Source organism: Medicago sativa, chromosome 5 (assembly GCF_051527215.1).
Source record: "Medicago sativa cultivar Bolivia chromosome 5, Bolivia_mono, whole genome shotgun sequence".
Taxonomy (NCBI): domain Eukaryota; kingdom Viridiplantae; phylum Streptophyta; class Magnoliopsida; order Fabales; family Fabaceae; genus Medicago; species Medicago sativa.
This window is the reverse complement of record NC_140753.1, coordinates 27755430-27782383: the sequence shown is the minus strand read 5'-3', so window position 1 is coordinate 27782383 and position 26954 is coordinate 27755430. Positions and strand designations below refer to the sequence as shown.

The following is a 26954-nucleotide window of genomic DNA, read 5'->3' as shown; positions in this document are numbered from 1 at the left end:
TTGGTCATGTGATTTCTAAAGGTGGCATTGTCGTGGATCCGTCGAAGGTTGATGCAGTGTTGCAATGGGAATCACCTAAGTCTGTTTTTGAAGTTAGAAGCTTTCTTGGTTTGGCAGGTTATTATCGGAGGTTCATTGAGGGATTCTTTAAGTTGGCGTTGCCATTGATGCAGTTGACTCGGAAAGGGCAAGCTTATGTTTGGGATGCTAAGTGTGAGAAAAGTTTCCAAGAGTTGAAGAAGAGGTTGACTTCGGCTCCAGTGTTGATTTTGCCGAATCCGAAGGAATCGTTTGTTGTGTATTGTGATGCTTCTAAGATGGGTCTTGGTGGTGTGCTTATGCAGAATCGTCAGGTTGTGGCTTATGCTTCGAGGCAGTTGAAAGTGCATGAGAAGAATTATCCGACTTATGATTTGGAATTGGCGGCCGTTGTGTATGTGTTGAAGATTTGGAGGCATTATCTGTATGGTCCTAAGTTTGAAGTGTTCAGTGATCATAAGAGTTTGAAGTATTTGTTTGACCAGAAGGAGTTGAATATGAGGCAGAGGAGATGGTTGAAGTATCTTAAGGATTTTGATTTCCAGTTGAGCTATCATCCTGGAAAGGCCAATGTTGTTGCTGATGCTTGAGTAGGAAGTCGTTGCATATGTCTGCTTTGATGGTGAAAGAGTTAGAGTTGATAGAGCAGTTCTGAGATTTGAGTTTGGTTAGTGAATTGACACCGGATGGTGTGAGGTTGGGAATGTTGAAACTGACGAGTAATATTCTGGAGGAGATCAAGAATGGTCAGAAGGAAGATTTGGAACTCGTAGATCGAGTAGTGTTGGTTAACCAAGGTAAATGTGGAGATTTCAGATTGGATGAGCACAGTGTTTTGATGTTTCGTGATCGTGTTTGTGTACCAAGAGTTCTTGAGCTTAAGAGGCAGATTTTGGAAGAAGGTCACTGAAGTAGTTTGAGTATTCATCCCGGAGCGACTAAGATGTATCAGGATTTGAAGAAGTTGTTTTGGTGGCCTGGAATGAAGAAGGATATTGCAGAGTTTGTGTATGCTTGTTTGGTTTGTCAGAAGTCTAAGATTGAACATCAGAAGCCGTCAGGTTTGATGCAACCGTTGTTTATGCCAGAATGGAAGTGGGATAGTATATCAATGGACTTTGTTGGAGCGTTGTCGAAGACTGCTAAGGGTTTTGATTCTATTTGGGTGATTGTCGATCGGTTAACGAAGTCGGCACATTTTGTTCCTATTAAGACCGGTATGTCTGTGGCGAAGTTGGCTGAGATCTACATTAAGCAGATTGTTAGATTGCATGGCGTTCCTTCTAGTATTGTATCGGATCGGGATCCGAGGTTTACTTCTAAGTTTTGGGAGAGTTTGCAAGATGCTTTGGGAACTAAATTGAGGTTGAGTTCTGCTTATCATCCCCAGATTGATGGTCAGACGGAGAGGACTATTCCGAGTTTGGAAGATTTGTTGAGAGCTTGTGTGTTGGAGCAAGGTGTCAGTTGGATTGAATGTTTACCGTTGATTGAGTTCACCTACAACAACAGTTTTCATTCTAGTATCGGAATGGCACCGTTTGAGGCTTTGTATGGTCGGAGGTGTAGAACTCCTTTGTGTTGGTATGAGTCAGGAGAAAGTGCTTTGTTAGGACCGGAAGTTGTGCAAGAGACGACCGAGAAGGTTAAGATGATTCAAGAGAAGATGAGAGCGTCTCAGAGTAGGCAGAAGAGTTATCATGATAAGAGGAGGAAAGACCTTGAGTTTCAGGTTGGTGATCACGTGTTTTTGAGAGTGAATCCTGTAACTGGTGTTGGTCATGCTTTGAAGTGTCGGAAGTTGACTCCTCGTTTTGTTGGACCGTTTGAGATTGTTGAGAAGGTAGGGGTTGTAGCGTATTGGATTGCGTTACCGCCATCTTTGTCGAATCTTCATGATGTGTTTCATGTGTCTCAGTTGAGGAAGTATGTGTATGATGCGTCTCATGTGATTCAAGTGGATGATTTGGAGGTAAGGGATAATTTGACCGTTGAGACTTGGCCAGTTAGGATTGAGGATCGTGAAGTGAAGCGTTTGCGTGGCAAGGAAGTCGTTTTGGTTAAAGTGATTTGGGTTGGACCGACCGGTGAGAGTGCCACGTGGGAATCGGAGAGTAGGATGAGAGTTGTGTATCCAGAGTTGTTTCCTTCAGGTAATTTTCGAGGGCGAAAATTCTTTTTAGTGGGGGAGAGTTGTAACAGCCCGATTTTCGCTAGTTTTATTTTATTATTTATTTATGTGTGATATATGTGCTCTTATGTGATTATTTGCCTTTGTGTGTATTTTTGGTTGGGATTTGTAGAATTCGGTGTAGAAGGGTATTTTAGTCATTTTGGACTTAGGGGCATTTTGGTCATTTTGAGAGCAGGGGTAATTTTGTAATTTTGGATGAGGATTATTTTTAGTGCTTAGTAAGAGTATTATTTTACCAAGTTACTATAGAAGGGGTAGTAATTATTTTAATTACCATTAAGTGACCGTTAGTGTTATAAATTACCATTAAGTGAGTAGTGACATTTTGGGTGTTAGAATAGAAATGGGTTAGGTCCATTAAGGTTTGAGAGATAAGCACAATTGAGTAGAGTATGTATATAAACTCTAGTTGTTGGTAAAACTAGGTTTTCCAAACATTATTCATTTCATTTCATTTGGGAAGAGAAGAGATAGAGACTAGAGACAACAACAACAACAAGGGTTAGAAGGCAAATAGGGGATTCAACATCTAGGAGCAAAATTGAAGCTTGGGTTAGAAAATCTTGGTGTTAGAGGTAAGAGGGTTAGATTTCAACCATAATTCACATCTTTTTCTCTTTACCCATTTTTGTGAAATTGTTGAATTGAACCTAATTGCTTTCAAATTCGTGTTCATGTTTTGATGCAATGTTTGAGTATGTAATTTGAATATTAATTGAGTTGTTAGTGATGAAATTACATGCTTAAGTGGTGGTTATATGTATATTTTGCATTTTTGTCCAAAAATGGTGATATGAGATGTTGTTGTGATGAATTGTTGGTGAATTCATGATGTTTAGCTGCTGTTGTTGTTGATAGATGTTGTTGTTGATGATTAAAACATTGGGTAATCATAATTGGAGAGTTTGATATGACTTTGTGTTGTTTTTGAATATTTGATGAAAAATGGGTCAAATGATGATTTTTGTTAAGAGAATGTTTTGGGGCAAACTTTATATGGAATTGAGTGTCTTTTCGTGTTTAGAAATGTTTAGACAAGCTTTGGGATCAAATTTGGGCATTGAGAAGTCAAAATTGGGGTTTTGGGGTGAAAATGACTCTTTTTCCCGAGACTGAACTATCATAACTCGCAGCTGCGAGCAAGCTTACTCGCAACAGCGAGTAACTACTAACTCGCAGTGGCGAGTAGCCCTACTCGCAGTGGCGAGTTGTCACAGGACAGGATTCCTGTTTTGCACTCTCGCATCTTTTTCGCTCGTTTCAGTCGTGAACTGGTTTTTGGTGCAAACATGAAAATTGTAGATAATATTTTTATCTTTCTAAGGGCGTTGGTTTGACTTGAATACGATTTTTGATTTGCAAGTTATGGGGAAATTACTCTTGAAACGTTTTATTTAAAAATCCCGCATAACTAGTTCCAAGTCGACCCAATCCTTGTGGAATGTTTTTAATCTTTGAAAACTTGATTTTTAAGAGTGCAACAGAGGTGGTTAAACTGTGATGTAGTGAACCTACTTGTTTTTACTTAGAAATTGGGAAATTCTTTGTGATTTTTATGAATTCATCGTATTTGGCCGATGAAATTCTTTGTGATTTTTATGAATTCATCGTATGGGGAAATGATAATGGAGGCAAACTTTGTGATTTTTATGAATTCATCGTATTTGGCCGATGAAATGCTTACGTAACCTCTACTGCACACACATGTTGACTGTGAGAATACAAGGCATAGGTTATTGAGCTTGTTTACTTGGTTTTGAATTAATTGTTCAATTAATTTTAAGTTATGACTTGGAGAGACGAACTTGACTAAAGATGACTTTTGAGAATCAATTGATTGTGAATCCTTTATGGGGAATTGTTATATGTTATGTGAAGATGATTGGTGGTGCAATTATGTGACAACTTTATGTTGTATGATTTTTGATGTTGTTGGTGATTGTATATGTGTTAATTAGTGATGAATTGTTGATGATTGCATATATACATGTATTGGTGATGGCTAGGTGATTATTGTTTGTGTGAACATATGCATTGTAGTTGAGTCATATGTTCATGCATTCATGACTGATGGTGGTGGATTTTATATCCAAGACTGATGGTGGCGGATTTTATATCCAATTGAGGTGAGTACGATGTTTTTGTTGCATCGAAGGTGACGACCTTGAGGTGATTTGGTCCCACATGCATCTAGATGAGTCTAGAATCATTGCATAAACTGTTGGTGGATTGAATTGCATTTGCAATGTGTGTGATGATTGTTTTGCTAACTGTAATTGTGGATTGGATTATTAATTGTTAATTGTTGATTGATAAGGTGAGTTGGATATATGTGTATCACACTTGTGGAGATGAACTTGGAATGATAGTATGTATATGCTGAGATTACTTATGAATAATATGTATGAATTATTATTCTTGAATATATTCTTTCATTTCCAATGATCATGATAAAATGTTTTTCGTGGATTATGATGATGTAATGCTAACCCTCAGTGGTTTACCACCTACCTTTCTGTATGGACGGGTAGATGGAGTGCAGGATGCTTAGTTGTTGCTTGTTGATGCCGAGGAGTGGAGTTCCTCTTTTTCATGCAAGTGTCTAGATTAGGGCTTTGATCTAGGATAGTCTTTGCATGTTGTTTATTTGACTTTGTATTTTGGAGTTGTTGAGATATTCTGTTATTTGAGATTTGGAGGATACATTTGTATTTAGTTTGGAGATCCAGAGATGTTTATGAATTATATGTTGTTCTGCTGCTATGTTGTGTAACATGATCTTTATGCATGTATGATTGTGGTTAATTTGGAGACGTAGCATCTATTTCTAGAATATTTCCGATGTATTCGCGTGTTTTACCGCTTAATAGAAATAGGGTGTTACACCGTGATGGATCTGTTTGGTGGAGGGAGATAGTTAGCATTCGTGACGGTTTTAGGGCAGCGTTGGGCAATTAGTATGCTGACAACGTTAGCCTTAATATTGGAAACGGATTAAATACTTTGTTTTGGTTGGATAGGTGGGTTGGTGATGTGCCCCTTCGAGTTCGTTACCGCAGGTTGTTTGATTTATCAGAAAATAAATTGTTAACAGTCGCGCAGATGAATGAGTTGGGGCGGGATGTGGGAGGAGAGGCGTGGAAGTGGTGTAGAAGGTTATGGGCGTAGGAGGAGGAGCTAATAGAGGAGTGTAGGAATTTATTACTGACTATTTCAGTGTAGGTTGACATTAATGACAGTTGAATTTGGATTCCAGACCCTTTGACAGGTTATACAGTTAAATGGGCTTAACGTACTCTCACTGATGGTACGCCTCTCAATCCAGGTGGTCCTTCAGTATCTGATGACATCATTTGGAGGAAAGACGTTCCGATTAAAGTCTTTATTTTTGTGTGGCAGTTCTTTCGGAATAGATTGCCTACTAAGGCTAACTTATTTCGTCGGGGGATTATTCATTATGAGGATCAAATGTGTGCTGGTGGGAGTGGAATGCAAGAGACTAATGATCATTTATTCTTAAATTGCGGTTTTTTCTTGCCAGGTTTGGAAAATGGTTCAGAAGTGGTTAGGGGTCTACACAACTTTGCCGTCTAATACCTTGGATCATTTCATGCAGTTTGGTTCAGCAGCAGGTTATGCAAAAGCGCTGAGATCTTTCATGTTTATGATTTGGTTTGCGACATCTTGGGTCCTTCTGGAAAATCTTAAACACCTTTCCTTCTGGTGGCATAAAGCAAAAATTGTAGCGCTCCTTTACTTTCATCATGTTATCGGCTTTTTAATGAGTTAATACACCTTACGTTGGTTCAAATTAGATTGCTTAATTATTATTATTATTATTACTTTTTTAAGAAACTGATAAGTGTTTAAAAGTGATATATTTCGCATAGGAGTTTAGGCGTTTTAGTGACTTGTTTTGCAAGATTCTCTATGGAAAACTCCAAATATTGTGTTAATATGTCATTTATGCTTTTGAGCCTTAGTCTACCCTTTTTGTGCAGGAAATTACAAGCAAGGAGCAAGAAATGTCAAAGTTCAAAGAAGCTACGCCATTAGCGTGTCCTACGCTATTGGCGTGATGAAAAAATGCCAAAGGTCAGAGGGATACGCCATTAGCGCACCTGGGGCGTGGATCTGGAGCACTCTTGAAGGCTACGCTATTAGCGTATACTGCGCTATTAGCGTACAATGTCCAGAGAGCTACGCTATATGCGTACCTGGAGCGTGGAAGCAGAAGCTGGGTTTGAAGAGCTACGCTATTAGCGTATTTCACGCTATTAGCGTAAATGCTCCAGAGAGCCACGCTATTAGCGTGGCTGGAGCGTAGCAGCAGGGCAAGAACAACGTGGCAGGCTCCCATTGGCCAAATTATAGGCCGCCTTACCACGCTATTAGCGTGAGTTGCGCTATTAGCGCAGGTGCAAAAACACAGGCCATTTAAATAGCATTTTTACCTCTCTTTTAGGTATTCACTATTCCATTGAAACATTTTTATACATTTCTAGAGAGAGGTTAGAGCTATTTCATAGAGAGAAACACAAAGCAAGTGATTAAAGAGTAGATTCAACCCTAGATTCATTGAGACATCAAGGATCTTGGCATGGAATCTTCATCTTTCCTTCATTTCTTGCATTAGTTTACATGTCTATATGTAACTAACCTTCTTTGTAGTATTGAGGTAACAATCAAGCTATTATGTAATCTTTTGATCTTTTAATATATAAGGTTCTAGCTTAATGATTCAATATTGTTGTTATTCTTGCTTTTAATGCTTTCAAAGAGATTCAAGATGATTTGGACACAAACCCTTGAATCTAGAACTAGAATAACAATCTATCTTATGTTATATCACTCTTGACAAGTTTGTAAACCTTTGATAATTACTTTTAATCAAGCTTTTAATGCTTTCGGATACTTAATCAGGCTGGACACGGTCGATTAAGTCATCCGATCGACTTTGTTATCGTTTAAGGAATTTGGACACGAATGTTTAAACGCTAACTTGGAAATAACGATGTCGCTTTGGACACGAAGGATATTGTAGAAATGATTGTAATAATATTGGTTATAAAGCTAGAGTCTGTTAATCGATCGAGAGATTGCTGCTGTTATGCTTGCTCGTTATCTTATACCGCAAGCGAAATAGTTCAATCCCCTCTCGTTTTTACTTAAATGTCAAATATGGATATAGTGTTACACACAAACAAATTATATCCAAACCCTTAATGTGAACGATTGTGTAAATGCTTATGATTAACGTAACTCCCTGTGGAAACGATCCTATATATACTCACGTGTACATAGTTATATGACGTGTAGGAAAAATCTTACACCAAAATGGCGCCGTTGCCGGGGAGTAACGGAAATTTTTATCATAAGTATCGAAACAATTTTGTCATGTTAAGTCAATTTTGCACAAAATTCTTTCATGCATATACTTATACACTTATGTCATTCATTATTTTTTATGCTAACCACCTGGTATAGTCTTGGTGAACTTTGTTTATGCGAGGTACCGTTGATAAAGAAGACCTACAATTTGATCCTGAAATTGAGAAAACTGCTAGGTTACTTAGAAAGCAAGCAAAGGAAGCTAGGAGATTAGCCAGGCTGGCTCAGCCGGAATCTTTACTTTTTATTCCTTCTCCGTCAGGTTCGGTGCATACTATATCACTAGGTGATTCTTCATCACATTCTTCTGCACATTCATCTCCGAGGAGTGATCCAGAAGTAGTCATGGCTAATGAAGATGAGAATGCTCTACCTATGTGGGTTAGTCCGAGGAGGCTAGCTAATCTTGGCAACCGTAATGCCAAATCTTTTGAGCTGAAGTCGGGGTTGATAAACTTGATAACTCATAACCAGTTTACCGGTATGGATCATGAGGATCCATATAGACATCTTACCAACTTCTATGTTACCGCCGGTACACTTGGTATGAAGGAAGATGAGGAAGAGGGTGTGTTTGTGCAATTGTTTCCTCATTCTTTGATCGGGAAGGCTAAGGAGTGGTATCTTGATCAACCAACTTCTTTGATGGAAAATTGGGGTGAGCTAGAGAAAGCATTTCAAGAACGGTTCTTTCCGGAGGATAGGCATCTTGAGGCTAAAACTTCAATTACAACTTTTGCTCAAGGCCAAAGTGAGACTCTTTGTGAAGCTTGGGAGCGCTATAAATCATTGCTAAGGAATTGTCCAAAGCATGGTTTTGATAGCCAAATGCAACTATATCTTTTTCGTCAAGGGCTTCAAGACATGTCCAAGACGATGCTAGATGCAAGTGCTGGAGGTTCTATTGCTTTGAAAAACCCAGCTGAAGCTGTCAAAATCATTAACCAAATGGCGCTCAACACAAGAAAATCTTCTCACAATCGGAATCCTAATCAAAGGAAAGCCGGTATTCTTGAGCTTGAAGCAAATGATGCGGTCTTAGCTCAAAATAAGCTTCTCACTCAACAAATAGAAGCTATGCAAAAGGAGATGAAAGCTATGCCTAAACAAATTCTTGAATCTCTCAAGCAAGAAGGAGGAACCGCTCAAGTCTATACTTGTGGACTTTGTACGGGGGATCATCCCACCGGCTATTGTCCCGAGCCCGGTTCTTTTGAAGGGGAAGAGGTCAACTATGTGGGAAACCAACAAAGGCCTAACCAACCACAACAAGCCGGAACCTCACAACAAAATCCGGGTACTTCCAACTTCCAAGGAAGGTATCCGGCCAACCAAAACCAACAAAGACCTTGGAGAACACCGTACAACAATAACTATCAATATCCACCATCAAACTACTACCAACAACCTTACCAACAACCATTCAATAATCAATACCAAAATCCACCACCAAATAACCCCCAACAACCGAATAATTCCCAAAGCACCGAGGAGGTCTTGAAACAATTCATGCAAGTGTCCATGGCTAACCAGAAAAACACCGACGCGTCCATCAAAGGCCTTGAAACGCAAGTTGGTCAGTTAGCTCAACAAATGGCTCAAGGTCCTCCGCAAGGTGGAGCTTTCACCGCTAACACTCAACCAAATCCTAAGGAGCACAACAAGGCATAGCAGTCAAAAGCTATAGCTACAAGGAGTGGGAGAGTAGTAGGTATAGGGGTAGGTGATGATATTGTTGTTGAAGAAAAGGATGATGAAGTTGTCAATGAGGAGGATAAAGAGGAGTTCGAGGAGGATAGTGTAGAGATAGAGGAGGAAGTGTATATAAAGAATAAAGAAGCATTAGTTGAAAAAGAAAAAAATCAAAAAAGAGATCTAGAGTTACAAGAGGAGATGGAGAGGAAGAATAAAGATGTGGGGAGAGATAAAGGGAAGAAACAAGTAGTTGAGAAGCAAGTGGTGGCTCAACGCTTACCATACCCACATGCTCCATCGAAGAAAGACAAAGAGCGGCAATACGCAAGGTTTCTTGAACTCTTCAAGAAGTTGCAAATTGATATACCATTCTCGGAAGCCTTGGAGCAAATGCCGGTCTATGCAAAGTTCATGAAAGATATCCTTTCCAAGAAAAGAAGAATCAACGATGAAGAGACGATCCAAATCGATGCCAATTGTAGTGCTATTATTCAAAGAACAATGCCAAAGAAAGAGCAAGATCCGGGAAGAGTCACTCTACCGGTAGCTATTGGCACAACACATGTAGGTAAAGCACTACTTGATCTTGGATCAAGCATCAATCTCATGCCTTTGTCCGTTGCCAAAAGAGTTGGTGACCTTTGTATAAAGCGGACTAGGATGATGTTGCAATTGGCCGACAAATCCTTTGCAAAACCACTAGGTATGGCCGAAGATGTTCTTGTAAAAGTGGACAAATTTATTTTTCCGGCTGATTTTGTGGTTATGGATGTCGAAGAAGATGAGGATGTGCCTATCTTAATGGGAAGGAATTTCATGCAAACGGCTCGGATGATGATTGATCTTGATGATAATATCATGAAGGTCAAGGTAAATGATGAAGAGGTTACCTTCAACATCCGAGAAGCTTTGAAGTACTCGAAAGACAAGGGTGCATGTTTCAAAATGGATGCAACCGAAGAAGTCATCTTGACTACTCGGAAGCAAATGCACAATAGAACACCCCTTGAGAGTGCTTTGGTGGACGCACTCAATGCTATTGATGAAGACGAAGCAAGTGCCATTGAAGAGTGTTTAAAGGAGCTAGATTCCTTGAAGGAGGTTCTTCCTAATCAAGCCATACTTGAAGATTTGAAAGAAGAATCCAAGGAAGAAGCCAAAGTTGATGACACCAAGGTAGAATTAAAAGTTTTACCATCTAATTTGAAATATGTTTTTCTTGAGAAAGATGGTACAAAACCGGTGATCATTAGTAGCTCCTTGTCCATCGATGAAGAAACAAAGTTGGTAGAGGTTCTCAAGGCCAACAAGGAAGCAATAGGGTGGAAGCTATCCGACTTGAAAGGGATAAGTCCATCTTATTGTATGCACAAGATCATGATGGAAGAAAACTTTAAACCGGTAGCACAACCGCAACGCCGCTTGAATCCAAACATGAAAGAGGTGGTGCGAAAGGAAGTAGTGAAGTTGCTTGAAGCCGGCATGATCTATCCTATCTCGGATAGTGCTTGGGTAAGCCCGGTTCAAGTAGTTCCCAAGAAAGGAGGAATGACGGTGATCACTAATGATAAAGATGAGTTGATCCCAACTAGAACCGTCACCGGATGGAGGATGTGTATAGATTATAGAAGACTCAATCAAGCAACAAGGAAGGATCACTTTCCCTTGCCCTTCATGGACCAAATGCTTGAAAGACTCTCCGGTCAATCCTTTTATTGCTTCCTAGATGGTTACTCCGGTTACAATCAAATCGCCATGAACCCAGATGATCACGAGAAGACGGCTTTCACTTGCCCCTTTGGTATTTTTGCTTATCGAAGAATGCCATTTGGCTTGTGTAATGCACCCGCAACTTTTCAACGGTGTGTTCAAGCAATCTTCTCCAAACTTATTGGAAAATGCATGGAGGTGTTCATGGATGATTTCTCAGTTTTCGGTTCGTCATTTGATACGTGTTTGAATAGCTTGGATACCGTGCTGAAGCGGTGTATTGAAACTAGCTTGGTGCTCAATTGGGAGAAATGTCACTTCATGGTTACCGAGGGTATTGTCCTTGGTCATAAGATTTCTGCTAAGGGTATCGAGGTAGACCAAGCAAAGGTCGATGTCATAGGAAAGCTTCCTCCACCGGTAAATGTCAAAGGTGTGCGGAGTTTTCTTGGTCATGCCGGTTTCTACCGGAGGTTCATCAAAGACTTCTCAAAGATTGCAAAGCCTATGAGCAACTTGCTCAACAAAGATAAGTCTTTTGTTTTTGATAATGAATGTCTTGATGCATTTGAATCTTTAAAAGATAAGTTGACCACCGCACCAATAATCATTGCTCCTAATTGGGATTTAAATTTTGAATTAATGTGTGATGCAAGTGATTATGCTGTTGGTGCGGTCTTGGGTCAACGTAAGGACAAAATTTTTCATGCTATTCACTATGCAAGTAAGGTTTTAAATGAGGCACAAATCAATTATGCCACAACTGAAAAAGAGTTACTTGCAATAGTTTATTCAATGGAGAAATTTCGTTCTTACTTTGTAGGTTCCAAAATTGTTGTTTATACTGACCATGCAGCTATCAAGTATCTCCTTACTAAGTCCGACTCAAAGCCTAGACTCATCCGGTGGATGTTGTTGCTTCAAGAGTTTGACTTAGAGATCAAGGATAAGAAAGGCACGGAGAATCTTGTAGCTGATCACATTTCAAGGTTGACAAACAATGAGGTAACCAAGAATGAACCGGAGGTTCGTGAAGAATTTCCAGATGAACGGTTGCTAACAATCAATGTGAGACCGTGGTTTGCCGACATGGTGAACTACAAAGCAACCGGGTTCATTCCGGAAGATTTTGAATGGCAACAACGCAAGAAGTTCCTTCATGATGCTAACCACTTTGTGTGGGATGAGCCTTATTTGTTCAAAATTGGAGCGGACAATCTCTTGCGTAGGTGTGTGGATGATGAAGAGGCAAAGAAGATCCTATGGCAATGTCATAATTTGCCCTATGGAGGTCACTTCAACGGGGAGAGAACAGCCGCAAAGGTACTTCAATCCGGGTTCTATTGGCCAACTCTATTCAAAGATGCCAACTTACATTGCAAGCATTGTGATGAATGCCAAAGAACCGGATCAATGTCAAAAAGAAATGAGATGCCTCTACAACTCATCCTTGAAGTGGAAGTGTTCGATTGTTGGGGTATAGATTTTGTTGGCCCTTTCCCTTCATCATATTCAAATGAGTACATCTTGGTCGCTGTTGATTATGTGTCAAAGTGGGTGGAAGCCGTAGCATCGCCTAAAGCCGATAGCAAGACGGTGGTGAAGTTCCTAAAGAAGAATATTTTCACCCGGTTTGGTACACCAAGAGTGCTTATTAGTGATGGAGGATCACACTTTTGCAACGCACAACTTGCCAAGGCCCTAGATCATTATGGAGTCAAGCACAAAGTAGCATCACCGTATCATCCGCAAACGAATGGACAAGCCGAAGTTTCTAACCGGGAGGTCAAACGCATACTTGAGAAGACGGTCTCTACATCTCGGAAGGATTGGTCGGCTAAACTTGATGAAGCTTTGTGGGCATATAGGACTGCATACAAGTCTCCTATAGGCCTCACTCCTTTCCAAATGGTTTATGGCAAATCTTGTCATTTACCGGTCGAGCTCGAACATAAAGCCTTTTGGGCATTGAAGTTCCTAAACTTCGATCAAGAGAAAGCCGGTGAAAGAAGAAAAGTTCAAATGCATGAGCTTGAAGAATTGAGAAATCAAGCTTATGAATCTTCAAAGCTCTACAAAGAAAGGACCAAGAAGTATCATGACAAGAAGATCACTCTGAGACAATTCATGCCGGGACAAATGGTATTACTTTTCAATTCAAGACTGAGGTTGTTTCCGGGCAAATTGAAGTCTAAGTGGTCCGGACCTTTCATGGTTAAAGAGGTCAAACCGTACGGAGCTGTGGAACTTGAGGACCCAGTCACCAAAGCCAACTGGACTGTTAATGGGCAAAGGCTTAAGCCCTACTTCGGTGGTGAAATTGATCGGTGTTTGACGACGATTTCACTAATCGAGCCATGATTTCTTCAAAATGCGTCAAGCTAAGGACGTAAAACAAGCTCTTGCTGGGAGGCACACCCAGTTTTGTAAGTATTTCTATGTTTATTGCATATAGTGGTAGTACATATACATTTACAAGCAGAATGAAAAACTTTGAAAAACTGATCCTGAAGCCTCACGCCAATAGCGAAATTTGCGCTATTAGCGTGAGAGCTCCAGAGAGCCACGCTATTAGCGTGAGTTCGGCGTGGGAGAAAATTTTTTTGTGGGCCCAGGGGATTAACTCCCCATAACTTCCCACAACCCACTCCTCTTATTCCTTTTACGGTTTCATTCTTCCCTTTCTCACTCTCACACACAAAAACTTCTCTCACTCACACACTAACCCTAAAAATCAAAACCCTTTTCTTTTGGGTCAATTGGTTCCAAGCATTCATCTTTGCATCATTCATTCTATTGCTTGCATCCAATCACTGCACTAACAGGTTTGATTCTCTTCCTATCTTTGTTCTTAAATTTGAAAAAAAACCATGTTTTTGACATGATTAGAGATGGTTAGGTTAGGGTTAGAGTTTTGATTTGTGAATAGAGATTGTTCTTTAATGATAATAGTTGGAAAAGGAACAATAATCATAACCCACATGCAACAAACATTCATCTTTTGATTTTGACCCATTTTGTAAATTTGAAAAACAAGGGTTTTGAATGATTTGGTGTCAATGTTGTGATTCTGATTCCTTTTCATGATTTTATTGTGTTTTAGAGACATAGGATGAAACCTAGGGTTGAAATATGCTGGGTTGTGCTGAGAAATTGCAGGAACAAAGATTTTGAAAATTTGAAAATTGCAGGAACGAAGAAGTACGCTATTAGCGAAATATACGCTAATAGCGCAACTTTTCCAGAAAAATTTCGCTAATAGCGTATCCTACGCTAATAGCGAAAGTTTCCCAGAAAAATTTCGCTATTAGCGTGACTGGCGCTATTAGCGTAGTTCTTCGTACTTGTCCAGATTTTCAAAATTTTTGATATTTTTAAATGACCAATTGTAGTTTGTGCTAATATTTTCTATGCAATATGTTGGTGTTTCCTGGTTTTGTTGTAGATGGCACCGAAAAATGTTGAAAAAACTACCGGGACTAAGCGTCCTAGAGGCAAAGGTGCCTCTTCCTCTGCTGCACCTGCAATCCCAAACCGTTTCCCCACCCCTGCCCACTCTGCCAGGTTTAAGAAGATGGCACAGTACAAAACCTGGCACGAGAAAACTTTTGACATTCATCCTAGTGGTGAGCATTCTGATATGCTCCACATTTTCACTGGTCGCAAATGGACCAAACTCCTCGTGCCTGCAACCGAGATTAACACCGACCTAATCAGGGAGTTTTATTGTAATGCTGTCCCTGATGCCTCACCCGCTACCTTTGCTGAGACTTTCTCTTGGACTTCTTACGTCCGAGGAAAGCAAATCCCTTTTGATAGGGATGCAATCAATGATTTCCTTGAAAATGCTTTAAACCTTGAGCCATCTGAGGACCCCACAATGCCCACCTTGTGTACCTATGCTAAGAGAAACGCTCAAGGAAATTGGAAATATCAGCAAATTGAGCGTGATATAATGAACAAGGGTAGGCTATTTGTCAAAAATGACAAGGGAGAGATTAGGCATGCACTTACCAAGGAGATGACAGCTACTGCCCGCTTAATTTTCCAATTCCTTGTCCATAATGCCCTTCCAAGAGCCCATACTTCCGATGCCCCAAAAGCCGTTCTACCACTCATTTGGTGCATTATGAAAGAAGTGCCTGTTGATATTGCTCGCATCATTGCTAATGAGATGAAGGCTGTGGCTTTGAAAGTAGCCACTGGTGCTAAGAAGGTGGCTTTGTTCTACCCGGGTTTGATTATGGGATTGCTGAAGGCTTATGGAGTGCCTATTTCTGGACCCTATGATGAAGATATTGAAGGGGTCATCACTGACACTCATATTCGCACCTGGGAGAAAACAGAGCAAAGGGCAGCCCAATACCATTTCTCTGATGATGAAGGTGGCCCATCTGAGGCTGCTGGTTCTTTTGACTTTTCAGGTTTGCAGACCTTTATGCTGGAGCAGCAGATGCATAACCAGTACGTGAGGTACCAGAACAGCTTCTTAATGGACCAGAATGAGGCAATTTGGAGGAGCAACATGGGCATACACCAGGACCTCTACAATGCTCACATGCATCCGGGAAATGCTGAGTACCCGGTTATGACTCCTGAGCAGTACCAGGCTTATGTTCATTGGCCTGAGGGCAGGCCAAATCCTTATGTGGGGGTGGCTGATGCTGTTGATGATGAGGCGACACCTGATGATGCTGGAGTCGTGGGTGATGATGATGATGTGTACCAGGATCTTGATATGGATGATGCTGGAGAGGATGATCAGTGAACTTGAGTTTTTAGTGATGTTTTTCTTTTTGCTTTATAACTCTTCGTTTTTATTTCATGTTGGAACATCTGTTTATTTTGGTTGTATTTTGTACTCTTCAAGCACTGTGGTTTTTAGTGCTTGATTTGTTACTTTGTTACTTTGTTACTTTGTTACTTTGTTACTTTATATTTGGTTTAATAACTTAGATTTTTAGTTTAATAACTTATGCTTTGGATGAAATTTTTGTTACATCTTGCTTGTGTCTCTCAAAAGAAAATTGCTCATGAACAATAAATCTTAAAGTGCTCCATGGAGCCATGTTTGAGCAAAAGCAGGTGAGTGATAATGATATTACTTGTGATAAAGCGTAAGGCCAAGGTATTGGTTTTCTTTTATACTAGGTTTTTAATAAGAATTTGAAACTTGTACTTTGCACAAAATATATATCATTTAATTCTTTTCATAGACATAAATATTTTTTGAACCACTTAGTACTTAACATAAATGTGAGGTAGCTTTAATCTGTTTTATATATGCTGGAGACCAATAATCACCGTCTAACTTGTTTTAGTTATGTTAAATCTGATAATTATTTTGAATTGTTTGAAAGCATGGAAAGGATCAAGGCACTTTTTGAATTGAGAGTAACCTACTTGACCACATAAAGCCTACCTGTGAGAAGAGCGAGTATCTGATACCCCAATCCGAGCCTAATGAATCAAGTCCTCAAACATGAACTGTCAATATTCATAAGCACAATGCTTGTTGAATTTGCCTGAAATTTTTCAAAAATCCAGTTCATGGTTGAATCTTATAGGACTTTGATATTTTTACTTTGTTGAACCCTTAACCTTTTTGTACTTTGTCCCTTGCCTTAGGATAGGGGAACATTCAATTAGAGTTTTTGTTGTATTCAAGTTGGGGAGAAAAAGGAGGCATTATATGTTAAGTTCTGGTGAAGTTGTAAAATAACCTGACAACATTGAATCAAAGAAAAAAATTGTACATTTGAAAAAGAATAGAAAAGAAAAGAAAAAGAAAGAGAAAAATCAAAAATAGAATAAGTTGTCAAGGTTATAAGTTTGATTGTTAATCACCAAAGGTTTTAATTCTTGGTAGGGAAGTATATGGATTTCAAGTTGTGATACAAAAAAAAAATGTTCCTCTTTGATAGGCTTTCTGATCAATTGCCCCACATATGACATTTCTTTTGTAGCCCGGCCAAGTTATAACCCTTGCTAGACCTTTTGATCCATGCTTTTATGCTTTTTGAGACGATATTTGGATGGACACCTAACTTAAATAGGATGTTAGCATGATTGTTGGATGTGTGTTCATTACCTCATTCATTGTTAACATTATATTGCATTTACTTTCAAAGAAGTGTGTTAGGTGTGGTTCATAGATAGATATGTTTATGTTTTGAAGTTTGTGATGTATAGTTTGTGCTTAGGACATTTTTCGCATTCTTAGTTTGAACCTAGAGTAGCGGAGGACTTCATGCTTGTCCACGCGATCATTTTTGAATCACCATTTGTTTATTTTTGTTTTGAATTGTTGGACATCATGTTGAAAACCTTGTCCAAAGCCTTGTTAGTTTCCTTTTCAATTGATTTGTTTGAGGACAAACAAAAAGCCAAGTTGGGGAGAGTTTGATAAGTGTTTAAAAGTGATATATTTCGCATAGGAGTTTAGGCGTTTTAGTGACTTGTTTTGCAAGATTCTCTATGGAAAACTCCAAATATTGTGTTAATATGTCATTTATGCTTTTGAGCCTTAGTCTACCCTTTTTGTGCAGGAAATTACAAGCAAGGAGCAAGAAATGTCAAAGTTCAAAGAAGCTACGCCATTAGCGTGTCCTACGCTATTGGCGTGATGAAAAAATGCCAAAGGTCAGAGGGATACGCCATTAGCGCACCTGGGGCGTGGATCTGGAGCACTCTTGAAGGCTACGCTATTAGCGTATACTGCGCTATTAGCGTACAATGTCCAGAGAGCTACGCTATATGCGTACCTGGAGCGTGGAAGCAGAAGCTGGGTTTGAAGAGCTACGCTATTAGCGTATTTCACGCTATTAGCGTAAATGCTCCAGAGAGCCACGCTATTAGCGTGGCTGGAGCGTAGCAGCAGGGCAAGAACAACGTGGCAGGCTCCCATTGGCCAAATTATAGGCCGCCTTACCACGCTATTAGCGTGAGTTGCGCTATTAGCGCAGGTGCAAAAACACAGGCCATTTAAATAGCATTTTTACCTCTCTTTTAGGTATTCACTATTCCATTGAAACATTTTTATACATTTCTAGAGAGAGGTTAGAGCTATTTCATAGAGAGAAACACAAAGCAAGTGATTAAAGAGTAGATTCAACCCTAGATTCATTGAGACATCAAGGATCTTGGCATGGAATCTTCATCTTTCCTTCATTTCTTGCATTAGTTTACATGTCTATATGTAACTAACCTTCTTTGTAGTATTGAGGTAACAATCAAGCTATTATGTAATCTTTTGATCTTTTAATATATAAGGTTCTAGCTTAATGATTCAATATTGTTGTTATTCTTGCTTTTAATGCTTTCAAAGAGATTCAAGATGATTTGGACACAAACCCTTGAATCTAGAACTAGAATAACAATCTATCTTATGTTATATCACTCTTGACAAGTTTGTAAACCTTTGATAATTACTTTTAATCAAGCTTTTAATGCTTTCGGATACTTAATCAGGCTGGACACGGTCGATTAAGTCATCCGATCGACTTTGTTATCGTTTAAGGAATTTGGACACGAATGTTTAAACGCTAACTTGGAAATAACGATGTCGCTTTGGACACGAAGGATATTGTAGAAATGATTGTAATAATATTGGTTATAAAGCTAGAGTCTGTTAATCGATCGAGAGATTGCTGCTGTTATGCTTGCTCGTTATCTTATACCGCAAGCGAAATAGTTCAATCCCCTCTCGTTTTTACTTAAATGTCAAATATGGATATAGTGTTACACACAAACAAATTATATCCAAACCCTTAATGTGAACGATTGTGTAAATGCTTATGATTAACGTAACTCCCTGTGGAAACGATCCTATATATACTCACGTGTACATAGTTATATGACGTGTAGGAAAAATCTTACACCAGAAACTAAATAAGTCCACCTAAAAGTTACTCCCTCCGTTTCAAAATGAATGTTGCTTTAGGCTTTGACACACATATTAAGAAATAGAATGAAATAATCATTGGATATAACGCTTTTACTAAACTACCCTTACTTTATAAGAAAAAGACAAAATTAAAGTTGCATTGAAAATTGTGAGAGAAAAGTAGGAGTATTTATTGAGAGTAAAGTTGAAAGAAAAAAATTAAACTGACATTCATTTTGAAACGAAATGAGTATTTCAAAATATTGGGAGACAATAGATAAATCAATCTAATAAGTCATAAGTCAAAAGACATCCAACGGTAGGTGAGGAGTGTGTATTGACAACCGTTAGATCTAGGTTATCATTCTCTTTTATACTCCTTGCGGCTTATTGTTGAGTTTCTCTGAAAACCCTAAATAAGATCAGCGGTGAGGTAGAGGCAGCAAAATCTCTCTCGATCGAAAATGGTGCAACGTCTCACCTATCGCCGTCGTCACAGCTACGCAACCAAATCCAACCAACACAGGGTTGTCAAAACCCCTGGTAAGTTAATTTCAATTTCAATTTCAATTTCATCTTCTTCGATTCTGAATCTCAGATTTGTTATGTTTTGAAATTGGTTTTGATTTTGATCTTGTGTTGTTGAAATGTAGGTGGTAAGCTTGTTTATCAGACTACTAAGAAGAGAGCTAGTGGACCTAAGTGCCCTGTTACAGGCAAGAGAATTCAAGGAGTATGTATTTCGTTTATTTTTTTCATTGATTGGAAATGTTTTTATTTGTTTATGTTTGTCTTAATTATCGTTGTTTACCTTGATTTATCATGTTACAATTAATGTGTGTCACTGCTATCTTGGATTTTTATAAGTTAAAAGTTGTTGCCATTGTTTATAGTTTTATGTTGTGATTTATGGTAACTGGTTTTTTGTTTGTCTCTGATGAATTTTTGTTGTTGTATGATATTTGTATTGAGCTTGACAATGTTTTGATATCTCGTGTTTGATTTGTTTTACTACCTTTAAAACTTGTGAATGTGGTTATATATTCGATTCGATTATTTGAGATTATCTACAAGCATAAACACATGTGATACAGTTCATGAGAACTTAGGAAAACAACTTATGAAATGTTTTCGTAACCTCTCCAAGATAGCTTACAAAAACTACTTATAGCTTTACAAAAATAATTTAACTTTCTTCTATCAAGTTATAGAAATAACTTTATCTTATCTTTTTTGCTATAAGCTACAACAAGATAATATGTCTATCCAAACAGAGCCTGTGAATGTTTGGTTCACACCTAGATTGTCCGTATGATGTTTATTTCAAACTTTTAAATAATGACCAAGAAAAATGATAAAATTATGGCACCTTCTTTTCCCACCCTATTAGTTTCTCGCGTGCCCTATGCAGTTCGGATTATAAAATCCGAACGGCATTAACACCCTGTAAAATCCTCCAAAACACGTTAAAATATTTCGGATTTTACAAACTGAACAGGGCGCGGAGAAACTCATAGGGTGGGGAAAGTAACTCCCTAAAATTATACACAGTATCTGGCTTTGAATGCAAACCTTGGTAAATATCAATTGCTCATGGCATTGGAATACTGAGGTCAGATTGTGAAAGACATTTGAGTTTATCATACGAAATTTAAACTAAATTGACATGCTAGAAGTATAATTTGTTATCTTGATACAATCATATGCCTATGTTAACTAGATCAAGATCCCAACCTTGGCATTTTTAATCAATATTACCATGTTTTTTAATATATGACCAGTTAACAATTTTACTTGATTGCTTGTTCTCTTCCATTGTCTTGGAATGGTTGGTGTATGGTTATTTGAGCTTGGAAGATAATTTATGCTTGACAATTGCAGATTCCAGTTTAGTTTTTGAAATTCTATCATGACACACTTATATACATTGAAGCCTTAACTTGGAACAAAATTAAGAGCAAAAGCCTACTATTTTTAATTAATATTACCATGTTTCTTATTTTATGAACAGTTACAAATTTCACTTGATTGTTTGTTGATGTTCTTTTGCTTTGTTATAGAATGTTTGGTGAGCTTTTTGTTTCATAAAGAAAATTAGAATCCGTGAACAATCATATGCTGGCTCTGTTGGCATAGCATATCATGAATAATATGATATATACTGCAGAATGTATTTTCTGTTATGCATGATTTTCCTCTGACATGCTTTTTTACTAATCAATGTATTATATGTTTCTTACTTTTGGTCTGCCTATGATTATTTGAGCTTGCAAGATAATTTTTTTTGATAATTGCAGATTCCACACTTGAGGCCTACAGAGTACAAGAGATCAAGGCTGCCTAGAAACCGCAGGACTGTGAACCGTGCTTATGGTGGGGTTTTGTCTGGAGGTGCTGTCCGGGAAAGGTTTGTATGCTTATCTTACGGGCTGTTACAGCTTTTACATTTAATGATTTGGTTTAATTGCTGGTGTAATCTAATTATATTTGTCTCTGGTTCTATAGGATCATTAGGGCTTTCTTGGTTGAAGAGCAAAAGATTGTGAAAAAGGTCCTCAAAATTCAGAAGGCAAAGGAAAAGGTTTCCTCCAAGGCATAATTTTGGACCACAAAATGAGATAACAATCTTTTTGGAAGACTCTTAGGTTTGTGTGATTATAGTAAATCACAAGTTTTATTTTAGAGTTTTTTCCTATGTTAATTGTGTCTTATTGGTTTGTTTGAACTCATTTTTAGAGCAAATTGTTAAACCATTGTGATACAGTTTTGAATTTTCTGGTTTATTGGATTCCTTGTGTTACTGTACCTTTCCAGTAGTACCTTTAATTTAAGCGCCTTTGTGGTTATTTTCTAAGTCTAACCGCACAATTGAAGTTTATCTGTTGTTAAAAACAACATACAACATGTGCCTTGGTGGATGTTGAGCCAATAATTTCTTATGTATACTTTTAGTCATTAGTTCTTACAAAGCAAGCACATTGTTTTGTAGTTTTTTGCTGGAATGAAAAGCTACGTAACTATGATTCATTTTCAATCATTTTATTTTAAGAATTCCAACATAAACAAGACCACAACATTAGAGGCACACACTTATTAACAAAAATACTCTATTCTTCCACTGGAATTATGAATTCTGTTCACAACAATAAAACAACTTTTCTTTTTGGACAAAATTCACTATAAATTACTAGCAATTGCTGTTTGAAGTTATAGCGAAGAATTACCAATACTTCTCATTTGATCTGGAGATTCCTTGTGGAAAAACTAAAATACCTGATTAATTACCCAATCTTTTGGAGTGTTGTTAACCCTCCTTTGGTTGGTGAATTTGGTGAGTATAGGTGAAAGTGATAGGATTTTATATTGTGACTATTTTTAGCATTGGTATTATAATCCATCCAGGTGGTATCTCAAAGTTTCATTGCCTGTCACATCGGAAATAATGCTAATTGTCCTGTTTGTTATGATATCTGTTACCCATATTGGCATCATTTCAATTCTTCAACTTATTGGATGCTACAAAGTTTCCAAGGATTATTGCTTGATCCATCATAAGTGCTGCTTTGTTTAAGCTCCCAAAGAAATAAAATTTAAGTACTAACTTCAATAAGATGATCAATAGCACATGCCAAACACAACACTCTTCTTTGCCAAACTCAACACTCTCCTTTGTTCTTAAGACCTAGCATATGCCAGATTAGGCCTCGAATAAACCATTGGATACATCATGCTTCCAAGTTAGACCTTGAGGTGATTGTATGTATGAAAATTTGAAATGATTTGCAATTGGCGTTGCAATTGGTTTTGCACGTTCCGTTCCAAACTTCATAAGACTCTCTCTATGTAGCTTGCTTGTAATAGTTCAACTCTGATCTCTCCTTCTGATATTAATCGCCACGGCCAATGGTATTTTGGAATCCCCTAAATGCTTCATTTCAAATTCATAATTCAACTGCTGCTTCAATTTGTTGATTTCCAATGAAGTAAGGAGCATGTCATCAACATATAGAAGTAAGTACACATGATCTCCAACTTCTGATTTTCTCATGTACACACAACTATAATGTTTGGCTCCATGTTAAACATAATGAATTCTTCAAAAGACAGAAATCATCTTATTTCTTAGACTTCATAAACAATAGGCTGCCTCATGAGGATTTTTTTCATCTAACTAACCTTGTAAACTTATTGTTTTTACATCATCAAAATGCAGAAGCGATGCACATAAGAGGCACGATTATCATTAGATTCTTTCAACATAACCACATGTATACCTTTGGTCACTTACTTCTATTCTCTTATTCTTAAAAACATTTTAAAGCAGAACAATAATGATGGAAACATTCAAAACGTACAAAGCAAAGTGATCCACATAAAAGTTTAAGAGTAGTAAAATAGTAAATAATCAAGTAAACCAGAAGCATACAGTGATTGAATGATAATGATTTAGTGAAACTACCTCTTACCCTTTAATTCCTCTCCATTATTAATATTAGTTAATAGTAATTGGCACCACCAGTAGTCAGAACAAGAGCATTATTGTATCACATAAGAACAATGAGATGAGAGAAGCACCTTTCTGTGTGGGAGCAAAGTAGAGATATGAGAAGAAAAAACCAGAGAGGAAGTCCTAAAGGGAGATAAAAAGTATAAAAACATAAATAAGAACATAGAGGCCAATCAAATCAGGAAAACAAATCAAATATAAGACAATTCTTGTTTAGGAACAGCCTTATTGTGTTAGGTTTATTATTTGTGTTTTCTTTGATTTGGATTCATTAGAATCTAATTATGATGGTCATTACTTGTTAAATCCCAGAATCAAGTTTATGTATTGTTATATTCTTTATTCCAACATAAATGCTAAATGTTATAAAAACAAATCCAATATCAAATACTCTTGGAAAAGTAACTAAAATTAAAAAAGCAACTAGCTTATTTGCTTGCTACCCAAGTAAAGTCTGGAAGCCATTCACTCTCTTCCTCAAATAAATATCCCCATCAACTCTCCCCTCCAATTCGTTGCACACAGCGGCAATCCTTACCTTTTCAATGGCTTCTGTCAAACTCTTCCTCTTCCCCGATCTGCTCTCAAAGTCTCTCCTTCATCCCATCACTTTTTATCTCCTTTGCCCTTTCGCCTTTTCCATTTACCGCTCTTTGAAGTCCATGCAACCTCTTCTTCGCCCGGTCGACTCTTCCCCCTCGCCCCAATTTTCTCTTCTCATGTAATTGTTTCTTCTAATTTAACACATTATAATATCTTAAATTTCTATTAATTTGCTTTGATTCATTGATACTTAAACTTTTTCTTTGTTTTATTGTTTTTAGTTACTCACTCTCTTTTCTTATATTGGATTACGAAACAAGTCTTTAGCAAGCTGGATCGATTCCTCAAACAAGTCCTTGCGAGAGAGACAGAGGATTCTCTGCATCTCAATATGTATCTCCGTGGACGCTGTAAGGAAGATGTGAAGATATTTGTGGATTCGAACACTCTTAGCATTACAGATGCTAAACAAAGTAAGAGGTCGTTATGGTCGATTCTCTGGTAAAGTTGATTTAACCGGTAAATGTTGCAAGATTGATCAGGTTACAGCTGAGATGAAGGAGGATTTGCTTAAGATTCTTGTGCCTAAAATGAAGGAAGAGGAAGAGGAAACTCATGAAAGGAACAACAACAACAACGATGTGATTTTTGTCAAGGTTAAATAGAAGAACATGATCTTTTCATTAGTTATCTTTATTGAGTCATGTTGTTTTCTCTGTTTTTAGGTTTTGACGGTGACTGACTAGTGTTCATGTGCTAATCATTTAGACTTCGACTTTTCATTGCAATAATATGAATTTAGCTTTTTGTAGATTTGATTGTAATTTCTTTGAAGAATGTCATGCTTTAAGGTGCATGGCTATATAGTATTAGTAACCTCACATGTATTCATAATCCCACATCGGATAAAAGATAGTCTGAACATGTGTTTATAATTGGAGGTAATTCTCACCTCACTGACTGGTTTAGTTGGTGTGTTTTGATCTAACATAAATTTCAAAACATTCATGAATTAAATCAGTTTTTTTTTTTTGTAAATAAATCAAAATCCGTTCTCTTTATAAACTGTTTTTTTTTTTTGAAGGAACTTTATAAACTGTTTGTTCCTTTTTACTTTAATACAACATTGTTCATATTAGAGTATGACTATTCTAAAATCGGTTCTCTTTATAAACTGTTTGTTCCTTTTTACTTTAATACAACATTGTTCATATTAGAGTATGACTATTCTTATTATAGTGAGATTTAACTAACATTTTAATTAAAATGTTAAATAATATTATATAATTTTAAACACAAAAATAATGAATAGATAAACCATCCAAACCATCCTTATGATTGAGATGTAGTATCAACAATTTGCCCCGGCAAAAAAAGCATCTCTGGCTGCAGATTGGACCAATGTCTAGAATTTGTGTAGTTTAATCACTTTAGACTAAACTTAGATATCATCAGAACAGTTTATAATTTTCTTGCACTTTTGTTGATAAACTACCCCCTCTTCTAATTACAATGAATTATGGTATTGAACATTTATGGTATCAAACATTTTCCATTGAATGTTTAAATGCTCCACCATTAAACTTATACAAAATGTGACCCCCCTCGATCAAACTTTCTATGTGAAATTATCGATAGCTCAAAATTAGAACTTAATCCCAATGGCTATCTGAATGTCATTATACATACCTTCCTTAAATACCCATGTGACTCTTCGAATTTTAGATTATAATGACCTAGAATCGACAAATCATCAGATCTTAGAACATATGTTAATTCTAGACCAACAATGAAAACCAGCATTCAAGTTAAGATCATGAGTAAAAATGCAGAATTACATTTACAGTTCAAATTTATAATAATTACTTCAGTGGAGCGGATTTCTCTACCGACTTAGTAAGTCGACATATTAACTGTTTTGTGTGGTCTAATTATCAGCTTGTCCGTTGTAATCCGGCCTGCATAATTTCGTATTAGGCTTGAAAATTTCGTATTAGGACTGACACTCCTTCCATGACATTGATTACTTTTTAATTTTTTGTCAATGAGAGTTTCACTGTCATCACCTCAAACTCTTCTCATATTTCCTCCAAGCGACAACAAAAGACCATGAGAGAATCACCAAAGATGTTTTTACATCAAATTCTCCGGTGTGGTTTAAACCAAAGTGTATCATTTGGATCATGTAAAGCTTGAATGACCTCATCAAAGCCAATTCTGAATAATTTAGCGAACAATTCAACTTAAATTGTAACTGAGATTGTTCCCAAGTGTCTCGACAGATGGATGAGAAGAAGTGTTTTTCTTTTAATATGCTCTATTGTTATGTTGGCGTTTTCTCTTCTAAGTTTTGATCATTTTGGGGTGGCTTTAACATAATATTCGAGTCTACCTCTCTGAATTTCAAGTTATGATAACCTTCATTCCAAAAAGGTATCTTACCTTTATTGGAGTTTTGATTCACAAAACCTCTCCCCATCTTTTTTTGGAATTTTACCATTTGTTGTGTTAGATTCACTCGAGGCCTTATAGTCTTATGAATTGCCTTGGTGGTAAATCAGAGTTTAATTCTCTAACCATAATATATGTTTTGCTGAGTTTCTTCGACTTTTTTCTGTGATAATCATCAATTGTGATACTTTAACCAATTTTAAATATGAAGATAAAATACCACATAAGATCAAAGTTTTGGATTGGGGACCAAACTTACAAAATAATAACAATAATATTTTGTCTGTCTTGTGCTGTGCTGTTTTGTCCTGTGTTGTTCTGTCATGTACTTACCTTTAAGCAGATCAAACGCACCCTAAAAACTATGTTTTTCTTTGTATTATGAAGTTTTAATTGATTTGGGATATCTCTTTTCAATTAAATAAGTGAGTATTTGTCCGTAGAGCTTAGCTCAACTGACAATGCCGATACGGCTTCACCTGGGTCCAAACTCGAGACCTTAGAGTTTGTGTGAGTTTAAGGTGGTTAGCCATTTCATC

General features: G+C 37.5%; 1 protein-coding gene and 1 long non-coding RNA gene across 2 annotated transcripts in view; one reads left to right on the top strand and one right to left on the bottom strand.

The window, feature by feature from the left end:
• The window catches only part of LOC146921487 (uncharacterized), a 91521-nt gene that overhangs the window by 24362 nt on the left and 40205 nt on the right, over positions 1 to 26954 (bottom strand). The gene's annotated exons all lie outside the window — the stretch shown is intronic.
• On the top strand, positions 19316 to 21719 carry LOC146921495 (large ribosomal subunit protein eL34-like). Its single transcript, XM_085714888.1, has 4 exons — positions 19316 to 19457; positions 19568 to 19647; positions 21212 to 21321; positions 21420 to 21719. The coding sequence occupies exons 1-4, from the start codon at positions 19379 to 19381 to the stop codon at positions 21511 to 21513; spliced, it is 363 nt and encodes a 120-aa protein (XP_085571014.1). The 5' UTR covers positions 19316 to 19378; the 3' UTR covers positions 21514 to 21719.